The sequence below is a fragment of the Drosophila suzukii genome, chromosome 3 (genome assembly GCF_043229965.1).
Source record: "Drosophila suzukii chromosome 3, CBGP_Dsuzu_IsoJpt1.0, whole genome shotgun sequence".
NCBI lineage: Eukaryota > Metazoa > Arthropoda > Insecta > Diptera > Drosophilidae > Drosophila > Drosophila suzukii.
In genome coordinates, this window is record NC_092082.1 from 70612757 (window position 1) to 70625046 (window position 12290).

Sequence of the window (12290 nt, forward strand, 5' to 3'; positions counted from 1 at the left end):
AAGGGAGTGCGAGAGGGATGAAGATATGCATGCAGGAAATTGGTTGTTTTCACCACACGCCAAATAGCGCTTGTTTCAAAAATGAGTCGTCAATAGGAGTCCCCAAATAAAATATTCCATATTTTATATCATACATAATTTCCATAAAGTGGACTTATTTTTATTGTTTATTTCTTCAAATTTCTATTGAATCGATATCGATAAATATACATGTGCATAAGTCATACTTTAGAAAACATATTTTATTTAAAAGTTTAATAATTAAAACATAGGCTCCTAATACCTAATTGGCCGTTTTCTGGTTATATTTATTGTTTGGAAATTTCATATTTTTACTACAAGGTGAGGTCAAGCCAGACCGTCATGACCCGCGCCAATCTCTTTGAATAAATGTTACGTAAAAATTGTTCAAATTCGAAAAAAATTTAAAACAATAGATAATCCAAAATGGGAATGGTATGGTTAAATATGACAAGTCAAAACTCAGAAAAAACTTAAGTTAATTAAGAAATGATTTTGATGCTTATACAAATAGGAAAGTTTTCCAATCGCTTATACAAATCCAAAGTTCTTGGATTTAATGGCCATCAACATTTTACTGCGTAAAATGGATTTGCTGGAGTACAGAGGGATATACAGCCGAGATATACAAGTATTCGCAGTCGGCAGATGAGAGTCATCCGCGGGTCTTATGGTGACAGATGGCAACGGTTGGAATCCCTCCTCCGAAGCTGGCAGCGCAGGCGATCCTGTCCAGAAGTACACCTGAAAGAATTGCGGTTATTGTGGCTGTTTCATGGCGTTTGCAATAGCTTCTTACCAAATCCTGACGTTCCAAAATATTCATTTTCTCAACAATACTCCAGAACCATTTCTTAAATTTTAAAAGTTTATCCGGACCCTCGCTAGATTCGTCGTTAAAGGTAGTGTATGAAATCAATGTTGAAACATTTATATCACCGACACCGTTCAGCAGCAGACGCAAGTCCTCGGCGGTCAAGCTATTCATGCTGTTATCGGGCAAGACGTCAAAAACTCCGTCTTTAAGTGCCTGTAAATAGTCAAACATTTAATATTACAACATCATTTTACGCCATATGCCAGCATACCTCGAGTGCTTTCTCTTGGGATTTGATTAGTCTGTATTCTGTGTATCGTCTGATGTACTCGAATATGTTACCCGAAGTGACCGCGACTTCGCGCCCTCCTGGGATAAGCTCTCGGTTGCCACAGCCCTCCTCCTTCATCAAGTCAATCCTGAAAATACCGATTATTAAATGCCTATAATGTAGATTGAGGGGAGAAACTTACACAAAGCAGAGCTCCATTCGGTTAATAGTTTCCTCGCCTTCTTTTGTTTGGGCGTTCTGAATAATTTGCCTAAAAGATTCGTACAGGGCTGGATCGAAAAATGCCAGATCGTGGAACTTAATTTTACGCCCAAGAATGTATTTCAATACATGTCTTTGCAGGAACAATGGAAGCAATTCGTTTTGGAGTAGACATAGTCCAATAAGTCTGTGTGGAGGAGGGAAACAAATTAAATGTGTAAGAGGTGGATCGAAGCGTAACCAAGATATCTTACCTTCCAATATTTCTAAATGCATTAATGCGCTCGAACGATGCAAAGCCTTGGCGCGGTGTGTAAAAGCCCCGCTTTCCCGGAGAGTAAAATAATGGCTCATTATCGTCGTCCACGGGTTCGACCAGCACCACAGATGGTGATTTTTTTGGTTGGCTACTTTGTGCACTGGCTTCAGAGTTTAATTTGAAGGTGATTATTTCTATCGCTTCGTTAACTTTCTGACGCAGTGTCTCGTCTGAGGAAATCACGGACAGGAGCTGTGGAGTAGGTATCTCCAGCAGCATTCCTGTAATCTTCGGTGCATGCGTTTGGTTTATCGAGTGAATCTGTTGAGCAAGTAAAAGTTTTATAGGTTTGTATTTAAATCGTTGTTTGAACCTTACCTTGGGGTAGAGACGTTCTCCAATTTGTTGTAGGTGGACAGACAAATGATCATTCAAACTCTCGGGCATTGCATTATCTAAATTGGGCAAGTCAGTCATTCTCGATTATATATACTGTTAATATTTAGCCCTTACCTGAATTAGTAACTGGCGTGTACGGTCTGGCATCCAGATTCAATGCCTTCCTCTCACGGGCGGAGCGCCACAGTATTTTGCTGCTGGTGCCACGCCTCTGCAGTGTGGACTGATCGCGACTAGATCCCGACACGGTTCGGCTGCGCAGGATGCTCGAGAACGGCACTCCGTACTTGCTGTGGCTGGTGCCCACCTGAACGGACTCCAGATTTGGGATCTTGGCACTGGCCAGCAATGCCTCTGCGATCGATGTGTAGAAGCTGCGCGCCACACCAGATCCCTCTCCCGGTTCGTCCTTGAACGTCACCTTCACGCGGTTGAATGTGATGGGCGGCTGGGTGCGCCGGTTTTGGTTGCCAAATTGGGTATTCAGTTCCTTGAACGTCTGAACAATTAAACTTTCACGATTGCGCTCCAGCTTGCAGAGAACCAAGTCGCGCTGTTGTCCGTTGCGCAGTTTTTCCATGTGGCGACGGAAACGCATCTCCTTGACGGGAAAGCCGCGCAATTCCGGCAGTACAGATCCGTGCTCCATTCCCACATCATCCATGAAGACGCGACCGAATAAATCCAGGGTGAGCTTCCAGCGACTCAGTAAAAAGTTCCACGACGGCAATTCCGAGAAATTACTTTGGTAAAACAGAGAGCCGCGAACGGGAAAACTTAACTGGTGGTGTGGTGTTGACTTTTGATGATGTGTATCACATTTCGCTTGTTCTGCAGTCGATACATTTGAGGCCGAGAAGTTGTTTAAGTCCGAATCAATCGTCTTTAAACAGGAGCCACCTGCGAGAACTATAACGCTGCGGGCTGCAGTCGCCGGTGACACTGAGGCTTTGTTTGGCGCAATAATAACTTCCGGCCGGGTGGCCATTAACGCCTCAGTCGATTTGCTGGTACTGGGAAGACTGCTGATATCATCAGTTTCCATTAGCACCACTTTATCGTACTTGCTGTGATTACCTGTAGAACACAGACACGGTTAATATTCAGATCAATACATGTATATAAGTTCTACTCACCATCAGCCTCTTTGTGGGATTTGAAATCATCCGAGCCCTGCTTCTTCTTCAATTGTACGTAAATATTAGAGTCTGTAGAGCCCTCAGCCTTATAAGTTACATTTCCATCACCCGTCTTACTGGTATCCATATTGATTACGACCTCCATCGACTGCTTGGCCGGGTCTGTTTCATAAACATGCTCGTTCCTTTTCAAGGAATTCGAGAATCCCAGCCTTGTGGGTGTGTAATCAAAAATACTGCCTCCACTGTTACTGGGAGCGCTGTTGCTTGCACTCGTGGTCACGAGCAGCGGTAGGTTTGCGAAGAGCTCCTGGCGCTTTGAATTTGGCTGCAGCAAGTGTGGTTTGTCGGCGAGGGGCATGGCCATGTCCAGTGGCAGATCGAAGCCTTCTGGCGCCGAGCAGCCCAAGCTCAGAGTCGATTCTGAGCGCGCAAAGAAGGCATGTCGGCGTGTTCCCTGGCTTCCTGAAGGCATGCTACTCGTAGACGGCTGAACGTCGGCGTTGAAGTCCTCCAGGTTAGTCAACTCGTCGTCCGTATCATAGCTCTCAACCATGGGGGAGAGATTGTTTATACGCCCAGAAATGGTGTCTTGCTTGTCATAGAAGCCCGTATCATTGCGCATGTAGTAAACGAAGGCATCGAGCACATAGGCAATGTGACGTAAAGCTGTTATATCTAGAACTGGCAGTGCATCTCGGTGCTCGGAGGTGTGGGCACGCATCAGGGATAAACAGTAGGTGAAGAAGTCTCGTCGTGAATTGGATCCTTCAAAAATAAAATTATCTTAATAAAAAAAAACTAAAAGAATAGACATTTTTCGACTTACCCATTACATTTACACCACTAACGGAAGAAGATGTGGCAGGAGCAGGCGTCTGGCTAGTCGAAGCCTGAGCACTAAGGTTGAGCGGATGCAGCGGATGGTTGGGATCGGTGTAGTTAGTCAAGTAAGCGCCAAACTTTAACTGTGCCTCGGTTCCGTCCATTACAGTGAACATCCAATCCCAAGTAGCCTTTAAACGCTTTTCTACAAATGCCTGTTAAATGAAAATGTAAATTGCAAATTAGGTGTGAATATTTTCAATGTCCTATTTATACTTTTAGGTACTCACTTGAACTGCAATCGCCTCATCACTTTGGATTTTCAATGATGTTTCGATGTCATTCACTATGTTGTAAGACAGAATACTTATAAGCTCCGAGATCTGTCTTATTGTGATTCCGAATGCCCGTGCCAAGTTGCTGGCCGTTGTCGCCATGGTGTGAGGTTCGATCGAGGGAGTGGTGACGGTTGTGCTGGCCGGTACAGTGGAGCGTCGCAGCGCCATTGGGTCGATGAAGACCAAGTTGGATCCGGTGGGTACCCTCACGGAGGAGCGTGCGGTGTCACGGTTTCTTATAGCCCACTGCATGGTTTGAGGAGCCAGATCGCTGCGTGCGTTCGAGTTGGTGCTACGACGTTCCAGCTGCTGGTCATTGAAGTTGAACTCGTCAGAGTGATCGTCGGACTCTCCATCCTCCGAACCATCTTCTTCTTGGGCCGAAGAGTCACCCGACTCATCCTCCAGGAACAGAACCCCAATGTCTAGACAAGAATAAATAATTAATAGATATACGGGATCCAAAAGACTACCACAACTCACCATTTTCTGAGCCAACTGTTGCCCCAGTTTGAACGCTCCTCTGCACCTCTTGATTGCTTTGGTTGTCATCGGAGTCCGACTCAGTCTCAGCGTCATTAAAAGTGAAGTCATTATCGCTCTCATCGTCTTGCATGCCGTCCTCATTTCGTTGATTTTCAATTAGCTCATCGTCTTGATTGTGGGAGTTGGCTTCCCGATTTATAACTTCTTCCGATTCGGAGGCGTCGCGTATAGCTGATTTTTAATTGAAATTATGGTTAACAATGTACGAAAATTATCTGAGTATAATACTTACTTTCCATTGCAACTACATCGTAGTTTTGTTGAATATTAAAACTGGGACTCTGATCGTTTCCAGAATCGTGTCCCAGTATTTGCTCGGAAGAAGACTCCACGTTGGAGGGTGCCAAGGGATCCACACTGAACAAATCGTCAGAGTTCTAAGAATTAAATGAAAGATATAAGATTAATCGAAACAAATAAAAAAATATAGTTTTTTTTCAAATTGTAAGGAAGTGATTTCATGCAATTGAAAAAGCATTTTGCATATTTACACGTACATCCAGATTCGACGATGACATTGTGAACGGAGCAGTGGGCCGTACAACCCCCAGCCTTACAGGAGCTATGAGAGCTTCGGATACCTCGCACAACTCTTCAATGGATATCTTGTGGAGCGTCTGAAATACTTTCACACAGCTCTGAACGTATTTGTTGCACGAGGTGTGCGTCTTGCGCTTCTCCGGATTGGGCTGCTTCTCAAGGTTGAAAATGACGAAGACGCGTGCCACGGAACGTACAAAACGACGCGCCACTTCCTCCGCCTCCTTGCAGCGATTGGCAACGCTAACGTTCTGCAGTTCCCGCACCAGGGTCAGCAGCAAGGTGTCTAGGTGGTCGCCAGTGCACTTCACAATCAGGCTATGGGTGAACTTATCGAGGAGTGTGGAGCCATGCTGAGTCTGGATGAACATGTTGAAGCCTTCCGAGTTGGAGTTCTCAGATCCACTGCTTGGATTCGGCACCTCGGTCTTCTCCGCTCCGCTCATGACCATCGAGCGTACCGCATTCCAGTCGATTAACAGTCGTTCCAACGCTTTTCTAGCGAATTTCGGTGGCTCCAGGTCGTGGTCCGGCATGTCGCTATCCATGTCCACGGAAGAAGCCTTCCGATTGGATATCACTGTATTGCTGCCGTTCGTCCCGCTGGCAGCGGTGCCAACACTACGAACTCGTACGTTAAAGCGATACTGTCGCTGCTCTACAATTTGTCGGCCCACCGTTTGGATGAGGAATAGCAGAATTGATTCACCCTTGGAGTTGAACTTCGTGACCAAATCCGTGCAGGAGACCAGCTTGCAAAGGAGCGCGAAGCGCTTGGTGAGATTTCCAGCGATCAAGGCTTTACACTTGCATTTTTCCCAGCAATCGCAGTAGGCAGTTGGCGCCGTGCGCTTCAACTTGCAGTCGTGGCCCTTGTGGCAGACCCGCGCACACTCCGTGCAGCAGCACAGGGATCCGGTAAGGCCGCAAGTCTTGCACTCGAATATGTTCTGGTTAATGTGATCAGCTCCTGTCCATGTAAAGGAGCAAGTGTCGTTGTAGCAGATAACGTGCAGTGGCGACTGATCCGCGGGGGAACCAGTCGGGAAAATCATGGCCTCCTTGAGCGGAGGATCCTGCTCGGACAGCAAGAGGATGGTGTTCAGCAGTATGATGCCTGCCTCATAGGCGCGACAGGAAACGGAGAGCATGAAGGGAGTCTGGCCCTGTGCATCCTTGGTACTAAGCATCTGACAGAGGTACGGACGCAGGGCGGGACTGACACACATCTGCTGCAGGATCAGTAGGGCATGCTCTCGTCGTTGGGCGAGGTCGAAGGTGTAATTAGGGGACCCCAACTTGATGTTGGAGAGCAAGGAACTCTGGGAAGAGGACGGAATTATCTTCGATATATCATCTTCAATGCTGTCCGCAATGTTCTGCGAAGAGCTGGCGCTCAGATTGCTGGCTGCCGGTGCCTCTGCTGGCCAGGGGATGTAGGCGTGGTCCTCGTTATTGGTAGCCATTGGCTGGCTGCCGGACTGTTCTGCTTGATCGCTGTTTATTAGGCGGTGCATCATGTCGCGCAGGTTCATTCGACTATCCCTGCTAGTCGAGGAAGAGGATCCGGCGGCGGAAGAGCTCATGGTTGCAAAGCTGGAGTTTTCATTGCTGGACGACGCATTTGCTCCAAAGGCGTTGCTGCTAACGTAAGCACTGGTCGACACCGTTGGGATGGAGCGCGCCACGGAGAGTCCCACAGCTAGGGATTTCTTCTCGACACCACCGCTAGGTGAGTCCGGTGGTGAATCCTTGTTTGAGGATGGAGCACACATAATCACACACGCATGGAAAATGTTTCGGGCTCCATCGCAACGTTCTTCAACGACCAGAGCAGTATCCGCCTGATCCTCCCTCTCCAAGCGACTGAGGGCGGCAAAGCTATTCTTCACATCGCAACGCAAGATGTGCGGCATGAGTTTCTGGGTGTCGAAGAGCAAAGCAGTCATGCACACCTTTGACTTCAAATTCACGCCAGAGAGCATTGCCGGCAGCGATATTGTGGACATCGTGATGGACTTTACCGGGGGAAGGTCGAACCACTGGGGATCCTTGATCGACCCGAGGCAATCCTTGGCCAAGGGATACAGGGCTCCATTGCCATCCCGGAGCACAATTGTGCTGCTGTTTCCGCTGCAGTCGTTGTTGCAGGCCATCAATATGTTACCGGGCGAGGAGCCAATAAAAGAGGCGCAGTCCGTGGGAAACAGGCAGTTCTGCTCCTGCTTGCTGTTATACAGGTTGTACAGGCTGTAGTGGATTTTGCCAAGCACCTTCTTGATCACATGGATGCCGCGCGAGTCCACGGCCAGGGTCAGAAGCTGGACGCCAGCCGCATCGGCACCGACGTTGATCTTCTTTGGCTGCTTTTGCAGCCAGTCGGGACCACGGGTGGACATAGCAGTGCGGAATATCTGGACATCCTCGCGGCGCAGCAGACGGCACTGCTGCCAGTCGTCCTCCTTGCCCTCTTCCTTGGATGTGGAGGCTGTATTGGAAGAGGAGCTTGCGGTGGCGGCGGCAGCAGCAACTGCAGCGGCTGCTGCGTTCATTGCAGGAAAGCGAACAGCCACAAAGTCACCATCGACCTTAAGCACCTTGCCCACTGGGCCCACTTTGTCCTCGACAAACACCACGTCCTTCAGCTGCCACAGCTCCTCATCCTTCCGGCCCTCCTGGGGGGCGTTTGAGTCCTCTTTCGTGGTCACTCGCTTGGTGCGCTTGTGAGATGTGACGCTGCCGGTGTCGCTGCATGTGCTGGATGCCGGCGACGGCGGAGGTGGCATGTCTATGCGATCGGTCGACTCCTTGCTATTTGAGAAGGACTGTCCATTCTTACTGCTCCCACTGCTTGGAATGGCCGTGGCCTTTGGCAGATCCTTATCTGGCGCAACTCCATGGGCGTTTAGGTTAAGGCCAGCTGCTTGGGTTTTGTCCACTCCCGAATTTGTGTTTATATTAATGATTTTCATGCGACACACATCGGTAAAGTTCCAAACCGAGTTCAAGAGCTGTCCAACTTTCGGCACGCCATTGGAGCACGTGAATCCGATTGATCCGGATTGGTAAATGGGGCACTTCTTCATTATCACTTGAGCGCCCACGTTAATATCGGTTGCCACCACCTTAAAGGGCTTCTTTGTCTTTGTCCGGAATTTGTCCCACAAGTATCGTCGCTGATCAAATGGGAGGACTCCCCACCAGTAGATGTTGTTGCTGTCGGTCTTGACCACCGTGTACAGCGAGCAGACATAGATCTTTGTTATGTTGTCCGATATAAACTCGTTGAAGGAGCAAGAATTGTGTTCTAGCTTGGCGCCGAGATACCCCAGCTGCTCGTCCATCCAGGTGGCGACGCGGTTGGTTTCTGTAACCACGGAACATCTGATAAAGTTGGCCGAAATAAGCTCCACTCTTTCAGTTATGTTGAGTGCCGCAGTTTTGGGATGATACACGTTTTCCGTCTGCAAGAAAACACAAATAAATTATATTTTAGTACAAGACATTTTTATAAATAAAAAGGATATATATATTTTTTAATTTATCAGGAATGTTTAATAATTACCTCTGACTTGTAGGGCTCTGCATCCGCCCAGCGCCACTGGTATAAATCTCCGCCCTCCGACAAGGCAATGAACTCCGAGTATAAGGCGCCTATGGTCTTAAACCTCACCGAACTTTTCTCCGGCCATGGCTGCAACTCTTCCGATATCCAAATCGGGGACAGCATTGGTGATGGCTCCTTTTTCTTGGAATCTGTGCCAAAATGGGGATCAGTGTCGGAAAGTATTATGGGCTCATATAGACTTACCAGCATCCTTCTCCCAAGTGTAGTCGTCTTTGCTAATCCAGCGACGTGGTCCGTAGTACTGACGATCACGCCAACGGCTGAAGGCTTCGCGGTCAGCGTTAACCGAAATTTGAGCCGATAGTCCACTGCTACCTGTTAACGCCGCACCCGAAGTTGTGGAGCGGGTCGATTGATTACTGTCTGCGGCATTTGCATTGGCATTACTGCGTTCACTACGAATGCGATCGAACAGAAGGCTGGAAAATGGTAAAAGGATGAGTTATACAGTTTTGTTCTACGGCCTAGTCAAGTTCGTAGGGGCGTTCTTAATTCGAATGATTGAATTAATTACTTTCGAATGCTGGAGTAATTGCTAAATATCTCCTCCGAGAAAAGTCCATCTGAGGGATCAATGATGACGCTGTTGTTATCTCCGCTAAAGCCATTATCCAGCAGTGAGATAAGGTCTTCAGGCACGTAGTTATCGGCACCTTCCTCGGTATCTTCGGCTTCTTCGTCGTCGCGGGAAAGCAAATTATTCACAGCTAAATTAACATCTAAATTGGTGCGCTATAAAGAGAATAGTTTGTTATTTAAAGATCGGGGGTATTGTTATTTTGGTTGACTTACCTGTAATTCTCTAATAATGAGATTTCTGCTCTTGCCCTGTAAAACCACCTCGGCTTGGGATATAAGCTCCTCCGGCACGTAAGTGGCAGGAACTGTGACCAAGGGGCGGCTCGAGGTGCTGCCCCCAATAATCACGCCAGTGCTGCGCGATCCAGAACCCTGTCCCGTGGAACTGGAGCGGCCTGTGGCGCGCAGGAGTCGTGCCCTGGACCGGGCCATCGGTCGCGATGAGGAGGGTGCCTTCGAGGCACTGGCCGTTCCGCCGCCACCACTTGTGGAACTTGAAAGAAGCCCCGGTGTGAGAATTAATAAACCCAAAGGTGCTATCAATTTTGCTTACCATTTTGCATCTGATTTTGTCAAGTCAAGTTTCTCCGAGTTTATGGAAAAGGAAACGCGAAACGCCTTGCCATCTTCCAGCAAAACTCCAATGTGCGTGGGTCCAATGACCACCTCCCTCACCGGAATTTTCAGCTGCTCGAATATGCGATGGGTGCCATAACCAAATCTGTTGACTTTTTCCGACACTTCACGAATTCTGTAAAAAGATTTCAATGATTGTTTTTTTAGTATATTGTTTTTTCGTGGTCAGCAAGTCCATGCATGTTATAATAATGATAAATTCGAAACCTCCTAAATATAGGGTGCATTTATGTGGTTGGTGCCGGCCTTGCCAGACTATCTACACTTGTTTATGATTGACCGCTGGAAAATTTGCAACTTCTGGAAGATTTTAGATTTCAATCCTTAAAGCAAAGCCGGTGATTTAGTTTATGGGTTATGGAAAAAACGATACATTTCAATACCATGTGCTGGGGGAACTAAGTTTAAGTGGTATCTTTTATACAAATCGGCCATGTGCATATATGTTAGTCACCAAATGTTTGCCGGAAACATGGACGTTTTCGTACTGCTGCCCAACGGATCACATTCTAAACATTTAAAAGGTTCGCTAAGAATTATTTATTAAAAGTGGGCAACTTAATCAGCATGTATGCACATGCACGCACACAAGCAAAAGTTCACATGTCCCACACGGGCACACACAAACCGACATACATATATGGCCGTCTTAGAACATTAATTGTGGCTGAAAATTGGGAATCGGCGAGTGCATTTCGCAAATTCTGCGGCTAATGTTTACAGAATGGCGTGGACAATATTAGATACGGCGAATCCGCCAGTGTCTGTGCTCACATTTCACATTAATGGCCATGTACATATCCTCCTGCGAGCACATATACCTGCGTACCTACATATTTTCACATAACAAATACATGCAGCCGTACGTACACAATTACACGGAATTCCGCGTTCACATGTGCGTAATTGCTGAGCCTGGGGCTTATATTTACCTTTCAATAAACTGGTCGTCCGTGCCCGGAAGCGGTTGCAAAACAAATTGCATGGAAACCATTTTAATTTTTTAATTATTCATGTACACAGTGTCCTCGTTGAATTTTCATGTCACAAAAAGTTGATAGACTTCCAGCAGTGTGGCCGCGCCTATAGCGACACGAAATTCCATGCGGCCGATAAATAAATACCAATATATACCATCTTAGTGTTCGGAAATACTATTTATATACCATCCTTGAGATTGGAAATACCATTTATATACCAATTTGTTTAAATGATTTTTTTAAAGTAAAATTAAGATGAAAGGTAACCTATTTTTGATTTGGTTCAGTGTTTTCTTTATTTTTTGAATGAAAAGTTCCGTAAAAAATTAATAATGAGAAGAACAGTTTTGTTTGCTCCCCAAAAAAACAGCAGTGAGGCGTTTTATGTATTGAATCAATCATGGAATAGAAACCTATAATATAAAACAATCCCATTCAGTGGAAATCTTTCCTTAAATAACCGAAAACGTTAATGTTTGTTTGACCGTTAAAATATACCGCATAACATACTTTTTTGAATATTAAACTAAAATTAACATACATATGGTAAATAACTTGGATGCTCTTTGAGCACAGACACAAACCAAATACATATTTCAAAATTTTCAAACGTAGTTTTTAACAATTTTTAAGAGATTAGCGGTGAGGATCGTGGTTAAAGTTATTTAGTGGAAAATAGTACAAAGTTCAAAAAATAGCATTATCGGAAATAAATGACAAAGACTCCAAACCCAAAAAAATTCAACGCATTGCATTTTATTCTCCTGAAAATGTTGGAAACTTTAATAACAAGGGTTTGTTTATTTTTTGGTAAATAATACTTTATTTTGTGGTTTTCCAGTATCGCCATTAACCTGAAATAAAACGAGAAATTGTTAATGAATGTTTCAAAGGGCCAACCATTATGAAATCTGGAAATAGACATTTCCTTTACTTACTTACACCTGGGAGTATTTATTTCATGTTGCAATAATGCGAGTGTACATCTTAGTAGAAGTATTTACTTTACCCTTTTTGAATTGCTGAAAATCTAAAAACTCTTTTAAAGTGTATATTTAAGTTGTTTAATATCCTGACTTATTAGAGCAGA

The 12290-nt window shown here is 45.8% G+C and overlaps 1 protein-coding gene across 1 annotated transcript; it reads right to left on the minus strand.

Annotated features, from left to right (window-relative positions):
* Positions 1 to 121: 121 nt before the first annotated feature.
* On the minus strand, positions 122 to 11311 carry hyd (E3 ubiquitin-protein ligase hyd). The gene is made up of 19 exons (XM_017075473.4): positions 11153 to 11311; positions 10138 to 10335; positions 9798 to 10077; positions 9520 to 9737; positions 9189 to 9424; positions 8943 to 9133; positions 5335 to 8841; positions 5070 to 5214; positions 4775 to 5008; positions 4244 to 4716; positions 3958 to 4168; positions 3126 to 3896; positions 2104 to 3066; positions 1969 to 2045; positions 1586 to 1911; positions 1312 to 1518; positions 1110 to 1257; positions 821 to 1051; positions 122 to 765 (listed from the first exon to the last, which is right to left on the minus strand). Exons 1-19 carry the CDS (start codon positions 11212 to 11214, stop codon positions 553 to 555), a joined length of 8691 nt encoding a protein of 2896 aa, XP_016930962.4. The 5' UTR covers positions 11215 to 11311; the 3' UTR covers positions 122 to 552.
* Positions 11312 to 12290: the final 979 nt, after the last annotated feature.

What these genes read in the sequence shown, in the direction of transcription:
- hyd (XM_017075473.4), bottom strand. Translation starts at nt 11,214, where the DNA reads ATGGTTTCCATGCAATTTGTTTTGCAACCGCTTCCGGGCACGGACGAC. An exon ending in GACGACCAGTTTATTGAAAG is followed by an intron (nt 10,336 to 11,152) that starts GTAAATATAAGC and finishes ATCTTTTTACAG; the next exon opens with AATTCGTGAAGTGTCGGAAA. An exon ending in CGAATGGAGCTCTGCTTTGT is followed by an intron (nt 1,258 to 1,311) that starts GTAAGTTTCTCC and finishes CGGTATTTTCAG; the next exon opens with GATTGACTTGATGAAGGAGG.